The sequence below is a fragment of the Cebus imitator genome, unplaced genomic scaffold (assembly GCF_001604975.1).
Source record: "Cebus imitator isolate Cc_AM_T3 unplaced genomic scaffold, Cebus_imitator-1.0 Scaffold204, whole genome shotgun sequence".
NCBI lineage: Eukaryota > Metazoa > Chordata > Mammalia > Primates > Cebidae > Cebus > Cebus imitator.
The window spans coordinates 1896332-1905623 of record NW_016107519.1 but is presented as its reverse complement, the minus strand read 5'-3'; the positions used below and the strand labels follow the sequence as shown (position 1 = coordinate 1905623).

The following is a 9292-nucleotide window of genomic DNA, read 5'->3' as shown; positions in this document are numbered from 1 at the left end:
AAAAAAAAAAAAAAAAAAAAAAAAAAAAAAAAAAAAAAAAAAAAAAAAAAAAAAATTAAAATTAAAGAATTAAATATTAGTTCCTCAGATATACCAGCTGCATTTTTGGTGCTCACTAATATGTGATTAGTGGCCACCATATTGGGCAGTGCAAATTATAAAACATTTCCATCATTATAGAAACTTCTATAGGATACACCCCAATATAGTACTGGTTTTCTATAGCATTGGTTAAGTGACCATACTGACTAAAGAGAGATAAGGTTTTGATTTAATGAAATCTGATTAATTTTATTCGTTGGTAAAATTTAGGGAAAACAAGCACAAAATCACCATAATTCTATCACCCAGAGATACCGTTTGCTATTTCTATCCACTTTTTCCTTAACATATGTGTGTATATATGTGTGTGTGTGTGTACATACACATTTTCCTTATGATTAATATTTTTTGAAAACATTCTTTTTATATGCGCTTATCTGTTTTTCAAAACATATGACAGTATATATAACACCTGATCTTATGGATATGCCTTGCTGTGTTTTAGCTCTTCCATATCATTCAGTATTTATACTGTTTCCCATATTTTGTGCTTACAAATAATGCTGTTCCTTACTCTATAACTTGTTTTAAATCTTTGTCCCAATTTGCCTTAGAAAAAATACTGAGACATGGTTTAAGAGTGTGAAAAATATTTTTAGGGCAATTGATTTTACTGCCAAGTTACCCTCCAGAAATGAACTGTAAATACATTCCTAAAAGCTGGATTCGTCTATGTCTTTTAAACACTCTTTGAGCCTGCAAGCAGTAGTGTATCTGAGTCTTTAGGAGAAAGATTGTGGCTTAATTTTAAGGAAAGTTACCAAAGCTATGCTGTTCTTCGTAGATGGAATTTTCAAACCAGGAGTACACAATGTAGGTACCAAAGGAGAATCTGTCAACTCGGCATCTAAAAGACACACAAAATAGTCACAAAAATATTATAACGATAGTGTGAACTGGATAGGAAAAAAACCCTAGTTCACATATGTAATTATCATTAGCACTAATAAAGTTCAGTAAAGATGCAAGAGTAATACACAACAACAAAGAGTTGTGTTATATAATAAACATAAAAGCAACAAACTATTACATATATAGTTTGAAAGAAGTTACTTTTCACAGTAGCAACAAAGACAAGATATCTACAAAGATATCTATTTAAATGGTATAAAACTCTTATGGAGAAAATTATCAAACTTCTGAAGGAGGAGGAGGAAGAGGGAGAGCAGGTCACTTGCCTTCCAAGATGGCAGGACTTACTCTAAAGCTACAGTAGTTAAAAACAGTGTAACATTAACCAGGGATGGAAATATTAAAGATAAGAACAAGAGAGACCCATGCATATATAGACATTTGCTATCTAGAACACACAGTATCATCAAGGCAACCTTAAAAAACATCAAAGAGGGCCGGGCGCAGTGGCTCACCCCTGTAATCCCAGCACTTTGGGAGGCCGAGGTGGGCAGATCACCTGAGGACAGGAGTTTGAGACCAGCCTGGCCAACATGGATCAAAGAGAAAAGGTAAATATGTTAGAAAAACAATTTAATTGGCAAAATATTTTAAGTCTAAAAATCATCAAGTGCTGGAAAAGATGGAGAAACAGGAACTCAACACCACTAGTGAGAAGATAAATCTTAACAGCCACTCTTAGATGACTATTCAGCATTTTCTAGAATAAGTAAAAATGTACATGCCCTCTGACCTGGCACTCCTTCATATGAGAAACACACATACACACAAGGGAAAATTTCCTTAGAGCACTACCTGTAATAAAAAATAAAAATACTACCTCTTAATCAGCAAATGAATATGGCTTATATATACAATAGAATACTATTATCAATTAAAAAGGATGAAGTGCTTTGGGAGGCTGAGGTGGGCAGATAGATTAAGTCCAAGAGTTTGATACCAGCTTGGGCAACATGATGAAAACCCTCTACCAAAAAAATACAAAAATTAGCTGGGCATGGTGGTGTACGCCTGTAGTCCCTGCTACTTGGGGGGCTGAGGTGGGAGGACTGGTTGAGCCTGGGAGGCGGAGGTTGCAGTGAGCTGAGATTGTGCCACTGTACCCTAGCCTGGATGACAGAGCCAGACCCTGTCTCAACAAAAAAGTGAATTTACATGGAAAATATAAAAAACACACTGTTGAGTGAAAAAAGTAGTGGCAAAATAATGTGAATTGAATGTCTCTCCTGTAAAACAATGGAACTATACATTGGGAAAATCATTGCTTTTGGAGGAGAAAGGAAGGAGAATAACGGACTGGGATTTACCTTTATGCATGTTTTCTTTTATTAAAAAAAAGATCTGAAGTAAATACAGCAAAATGTTAACATCTACTTAATTTGCTATTTCCAAGCGTATACCTAAATACCTGGGATTTTAAGATAAGCACAGAGAGGGGTTAAAGTTCAGGCTCTGAACACATGGGGATTGGAAATGGAGCATGATGCATAAAGCTGAGAGCCTGGAAGAACTATAGGGTCTATGAACCAGGGACAAAAATATTCAGATCTGCTCACTGGCACTGGGCAGGGGAATAGAACAAAAGCAAGCTAGGCTAAAGGTGGAGTTTCGGGAGAGTATTTAAAAATCACAATATCAAGTCCATACATTATAGAGTTATAGGTCCTGAGCTCACCCTATGTATCTGGCACAGGTCTGTGGCAAGTCGTTCATCTAAAAAGTTGTCTACAGTTGGCAAGACCCATGTGGCCTTGGCTGGGGCCAGAATGAAACAGCTCCACAGAGACTACCTCACAATCCAGGGCACAGAGACCTCAACTGAAAACAACTTCTCTGGAAAATGAGTTCACAGTTAAAAATTAAAAGCATAGCCTAGGCGTGGTGGCTCACGCCTATAATCCCAGCACTTTGGGAGGTCAAGGTGAGAGTATCACTTGAGCCCAGGAGGCAGAGGCTGCAGTGAGCCGTGATTGTGTCACTGCACTGCCGCGTGGGTGACAGAGTGAGACTCTGTCTCAAAATTAAAAAGACAAACAGGCTGGGCGCAGTGGCTCACGCCTGTAATCCTAGCACTTTGGGAGGCCAAGGTGGGTGGATCACCTGAGGTCAGGAGTTCAAGACCAGCCTGGCCATCATGGTGAAACCCCATCTTTAAAAAAAAGACAAACAAAAAACCAAAAAGCATATGAGGAAACAAACCACCAGGACAGAGAATCAGCCCAATAAACAAGAGAATCAACACCTTAAAGAGTCTTTCATATATATGTGTTTAAAATATTCAGAGAAGTGGGGTGTAGTGGCCTGCATGTGCAATCTCAGCTACTCAAGAGTCCAAGGTAGGAGGATCACTTCAGCCCAGGAGTTCGAGGTTGCAGTGAGCTATGACTACACCACTGCACTCTAGCCTGCACAGTAGGGCAAAACCCCACCTCAAAAAAAAAAAAAAAATTAAAAATAAAAAAAAAGGCAGATAGATCGTACAGCTCTTCCAGGCTGTCAACTTTATGCACCCATGCTTTGTTTTGGTGCCTCATACATTTGAAAAAAATAAGCTTATCAAGCAAAAAATGTTACTGGAGTAAAAATTCAACTGATAGATTTAAATAATTTACACTCACCCTAAGTAGAGAAACACTAAACTGGAAGAAAGATCTAACTAAGGCACAAAGCAGAATAGAGAAAGGAAGGAAAAATATGCTGAGAAGTTAAGAAACTGAGGAGACAGAATGATACATTCTAAAATATATTTTACAGAAATTTTAGGAGAAAAAATTGAGAAACTAGGAGAAAAGTAATATTCTAAAAAGTTTTTTTTTTTTTTTTTTTTTTTTTGCCAGGTGTAGTGGCTCATATCTATAATCCTAGCACTTTGGGAGGCTGAGGCAGGAGGATCTCTTGAGCTCAGGAGTTTGAAACAAGTCAGCCTGGGTGACATAGAGACTCGTCTCTAATTAAAAAAAAAATTTTTTTTTGAGACAGTGTCTTGCTGCCACCCAGGATGGAGTGCAGTGGCACAAACATGGTCCTCTGCAGCCTTAACCTCCTGGGCCCAAGAGATCCTCTCACCTCAGCCTCCTGAGTAGCTGAGACTACAGACATGAGCCACCACACCTGGCTAATTTTTTAATTTTTTTGTAGAGACAAGGTCTCATCACGTTGCCCTTTTGAGTATGGTGCAAGATGATACTCCAATTTCCTTTTCTTAAAAAATCAGCTACCCCTTAATACAATCATGTTCTTATAAACTGAGCTATAAGCTTACTATGAGTGATATATTTTTAAACCTGTTTATGCTATTAATACTCATTAAATAACATAACCACATATTGGTGAAATTGATAGGAAAATTAAAAAAATATATGTCCAAGATTTTTAAAAGACCTGATAAAAACAAGCTGTTTTTAAATATTTCCAATAAATTTGGTACAGATCAGCCAATTATAAAATATTATTTTAAAAAAATCATAGGCTGGGCATGATGGCACATGCCTATAATCCCAGCACTTTGGGAGGCGGAGGCAGGTAGATCTCTTGAGCTGAGGAGTTTGTGACCAGCCTGGGCAAGATGGCAAAACCCCATCTATACAAAAAACATGAAAATCAGCTGGGTGGTATGTGCCTGTAGTCCTAGCTACTCGAGAGGACTGCCTAAGCCTGGGAAATTGAGGCTGCAGCGAGCCAAGATCGTGCCACTATGCTCCAGCCTGGGCAACAGACTGAAACCCTGTCTCAAAGAAAACAAAACAAAACAAAATAATAAAACTCTAGGATTTTTTAATCTTGCTTTTTCATGAACAACGTTTTCATGTTTGCTGTGACAAATATGAAAACACTGTATGAAAATTTTCTCTAAGTTACTGAGCTATTCAAAGGAAACCAAAATTTAAAATGGCAGCTGATGTATTCTGTGCATGTTTTACATAAGAAAGATAATGTACAACTCTAATCAACAGGTTTAAATTAAACTAAAAGAAAAAAGTACTGTGGCTCTACATCAAAAGACTGGTGAATGAATACATGTTTTAAATTAAAATGTTAAAAACAAGCTGACAAATATTGAGTATGATTCAGAGTATTAAAAACACATCAGGCAGGGTACAGTGGCTCACGCCTGCAATCCCAGCTCTTTGGGAGGCTGAGGCAGGCGGATCACCTGAGGTTGGGAGTTCAAGACCAGCCCTATCAACATGAAGAAACCCCATGTCTACTAAAAATACAAAATTAGCTGAATATGGTGGCTTGCGCCTGTAATCCCAGCTACTCCAGAGGCTGAGGCAGGAGAATCGCTTGAACTTGGGAGGCGGATGTTGCAGTGAGACAAGATCCTGCCATTGCACACTCCAGCCTGGGTAATAAGAGCGTAACTCCATCTCAAAAAAAAGAAAAGAAAAACAGATTTTCTTTCTCATGGACAAAATCATGCTGAATGAAATGGTACTTAATATAATCCAGTGTTAGGAATGAAACAGATGAAGAAAACTATCAGAATGTCTAGGATGATGAAATCAATTTTGTACAAAGATAGTGTGGGAAAAATGTTCCTGAGAAGTAACTTGATTTCTCATACTTACCACTTTTTCCCAACTGCTGGATGGTAGGGCCAGGAGTGGTAAAAACATTATCATTGGGCCTCGATTCTGTATCTGCGCTCTCCTTACTGGTGTGATTCATAGGGAAATTACAAGGTTAAAAAAGTTAACATTCAATCTCTGGGAAAAAATTTAACTGCTAAATATCAAGTTTAGGCAAACATTCAGTTGTGCTTTATGGCACAGAAGTCCCATGAAACAAATTCTTTTATTTGTTCTAACATATATCCATGGTACAAAAAGGTTAAGGACCACTAAGTTCTATGTATTAGTTCAAAAAAGGAACTTATTGTAGCTCATGGCTTCAAAATCCTAAAGTGGAATTTTACAACCAGTATACATAAATAGATTAAAAACTTGCCATTTTTTTTAAAGACTAAAATGATCCTGTCATCTGATTATCATTGTCCTAGCCAATTATGTAGATGTCTGTAAAAGTTATAAAGAAAATATCACTGAATACAAGACAGTTCAGGATTGATTTTCACTTGTAAGTTTCCAGTTTTGAATTTAAACATAATGACCCATGCTGCCTTTAACATCTTGTGTAAACATTTTTTCTGAGACAGAGTATCGCTCTGTCCCCCCAGCCGGAGTGCAGTGGTGCAATCTTGGCTCATTGCAACCTCCACCTTCCGGGTTCAAGATTTTCTTCCATCTAAGCCTCCCCAGTAGCTGAAACCACAGGCGTGTACCACTGCGCCTGGCTAATTTTTGTATTTTCTGGTAGAGACAGGGTTTCACTATGTTGGCCAGGCTGGTCTCAAACTCCTGACTTCAAGTGATCCACCCACCTCAGCCTCCCAAAATGCTGGAATTAGAGGTGTGAGCCAGTGCATCTGGCCTCTTCTTTTGTTAATTCATGTCTTTGCTTGTTTTAAAAATCGGGATGTCTTTCACTTATTAGTGTATATGGGTTTTTAAAACATATTTTATATATATATATATATATATATAACATATATATGCACATGTATTTTATCATGTTGCAAAACTTCTCCTGCTTTGTCATTGGTCAAATATTTTATGATACAGTGGTTTAAATTTTGTATGTGATCAAATCTATCTATATTCTTTAGTATGATTTCTGACTTCAGTGTCACACCATAATTTAAATACTTTCTACTGTAGATATTTTGGTTTTTTCCAATTTTCCCCATTTAAAATAAGGCTGTAATAAATACTACTGTGCCAAAGTGTTTGTCAAGTTTTCCTAGAGGTAAAATGACTAGGTAAAAGATTTTAAACATTTAAGAATCAACTCTTTCTATGAAACATTCCCAACAATGATACATGAACACACGTTTCACTTTACTCTTCTAACAGTTAAAACAAATATGCTTTGTACTTTTTTAATAGACAAAACTGTTTTTAAAATAATTATTAGTCATATCAATTCCTGTCCATTGCCTAGGTAGCTTTTGGTGTATTCGTGGTTTCTTATCAGTATGTGTGTAATAGCCCTCAATGCAACTATTTTCTTGGTTTATTTTTTACCCTTTATATGTTTCATGTTCCATTCTATTTATTTTATCTTTTTAGAGGTGGAATCTAGCTATGTTGCTCAGACTGGTTTCAAACTCCTGAGCTCATGTGATTCTCCCACCTCAGCCTCCCAAGCAGATGGGACTAAGGCACAAACCACTGTGCCTGACTCATGTGCCCGTCCGTATTTCTGAAGAAACAAATATTGTTAAGCTGTCTAATCATGTCAATTAATTTATAAGTTTCTTATAATTACAAACATATTGGCAGTTGCAGTATACTCTTTCACTATTTAAATGGATTTGTCTATATTTTCTTTTACTTTGTAAATTATTTAGCTAAATAGGGGTTTTTCTTTTTGATCCATCTATATTTTATGTTGACTTGAGGTAGAGACTACTTGATTTTTTTCCAAACAGTTAAATGTTCCTGTATAATTTACTGAATCATCTTTACTTCAAAAATAGCTTCAGGATCACTTGAGGCCAGGACTTAGAAACTAGCCTGGGCAACATAGTAAGACCCTGTCTCTACAGAAAATTATTTTTTAAAAAATTAGGCAGGAACGGTGGTGTACATCTGTAGTCCCACCTACTTGGGAAGCGGAGGTAGGAGGACTGATTGAGTCCAGGAAGTCGAAGCTGCAGTGAGCTACGACCATGCCTCTGCACTCCAATCTGGGTGACAGACTGAGAACCTGTCTCTAAAAATAAATTTATAAAGAAAGAAATAGTTGCCTTATGTAACTATATAAAATAAATATCAGCCTCTTTCTTGAATTTTAATACTTCTACAAGTTTTTCCATGTGATTTTCTTGACTTGCTTTGGTACAAAATGGCTAGAAGTGCAACACAGAAATACTTATTTCCTATCTCATTACACTGGCCAGAGCATCAAGAATGACGTCAGGCCGGGTGCTCACACCTGTAATCCCAGCACTCTGGGAGGCCGAGGTGGGTGGATCACGAGGTCAAGAGATCAAGACCATCTTGACAACATGGTCAAACCCCATCTCTACTAAAAATACAAAAATTAGCTGGGCGTGGTGGCACATGCCTGTAGTCCCATCTACTAGGGAGGCTGGGACAGAAGAGTTTGAACCCGGGTGGTGCAGGTTGCAGTGAGCTGAGATCACGCCACTGTACTCCAGCCCCCCAAAAAAGAAAAAAAATCGTTTGGATTAAAATTTTATCTTTAGTGTTTCTTTCCCCCCGAGTTGTGGGGTTTTTTTTTTTTCTGACTCTTTGACATGAATGTTTATTTTCCTTTGTTAATAGTAACAGTATTTAATAAGTATTTATCTTTAGATACTGCTTGGCGACTTTGGTAAGTGGTATTTTCATTGTAACATTGTAACTTTATTTTTTGAGACCAAGTCTCACTCTGTTGCCCAGCCTGGAGTGCAGTTGCTCTATCTTACTGCAACCTCCCCGCCTCTCAGGTTCAAGCGATTCTGCTGCCTCAGCTTACTGAATAGCTGGGACTATAGGCACCTGCCACCAGGCCTGGCTAATTTTTGCATTTTTACTAGAGACGGTTTCACCATATTGGCCAGGCTGGTCTGGAACTCCTGACCTTGTGATCTGCCTGCCTCAGCCTCCAAAAGTGTTGTGATTACAGGTGTGAGCCACCGCGCCCACCCCATTATAACTCTTATGGTTTTAATTACCATTTCCATGCTAATGACTCCCAAATCTAGTCTAGCACTTAATCCTTCACTGAACTTTTAAACTGATTAAAATGCCTAAGCATGAAGAGGCACTAACAATGTCACAATCAACATGTAAATGCACCACCTATCCCCCCACACTCCAGGTATTCTTTTCTTGTTCTAACATCAACCCAAGCAACAAAACAGAAACTTGGGGTTTATCCTAGATCATCCTCTTTCCCCAAGTCTCCATGGCAAATCAATCACAAGTTCTTACTAATTTTGCTCCTTTAATTTTATCCCCTCTTCTCTATCCCTACAAATACCATCTTTTTCTCTTTTTTTCAATAGATGTTCAATCATAGCTGCTAACTCCATAACGACTTAATACGGCGAGGGTGTGACCATCCATCTGGCCTCCTGCATCTCCCCTTTTAATGCATCTCTCTGCTGCCATTTGTAAGAGTGGCAATGAGAGGCTTGATCCTGGTATTGCGTTGGGGGCATTGAACCCTGTAAATGTAGATTGGTTCTTTTTTTTTTTTTTTTTTT

The 9292-nt window shown here is 37.8% G+C and overlaps 1 protein-coding gene across 1 annotated transcript in view; it reads right to left on the bottom strand.

The window, feature by feature from the left end:
• Window positions 1–9292, bottom strand: part of SKA3 (spindle and kinetochore associated complex subunit 3) — a 24269-nt gene that overhangs the window by 1956 nt on the left and 13021 nt on the right. The window contains exons 5-6 of the mRNA XM_017548174.2: window positions 5586–5671; window positions 864–949 (exon numbers count right to left, since the gene is read on the bottom strand). Coding sequence (XP_017403663.2) covers window positions 864–949; window positions 5586–5671 — 172 coding nt within the window. The remainder of the gene's footprint in view (window positions 1–863; window positions 950–5585; window positions 5672–9292) is intronic.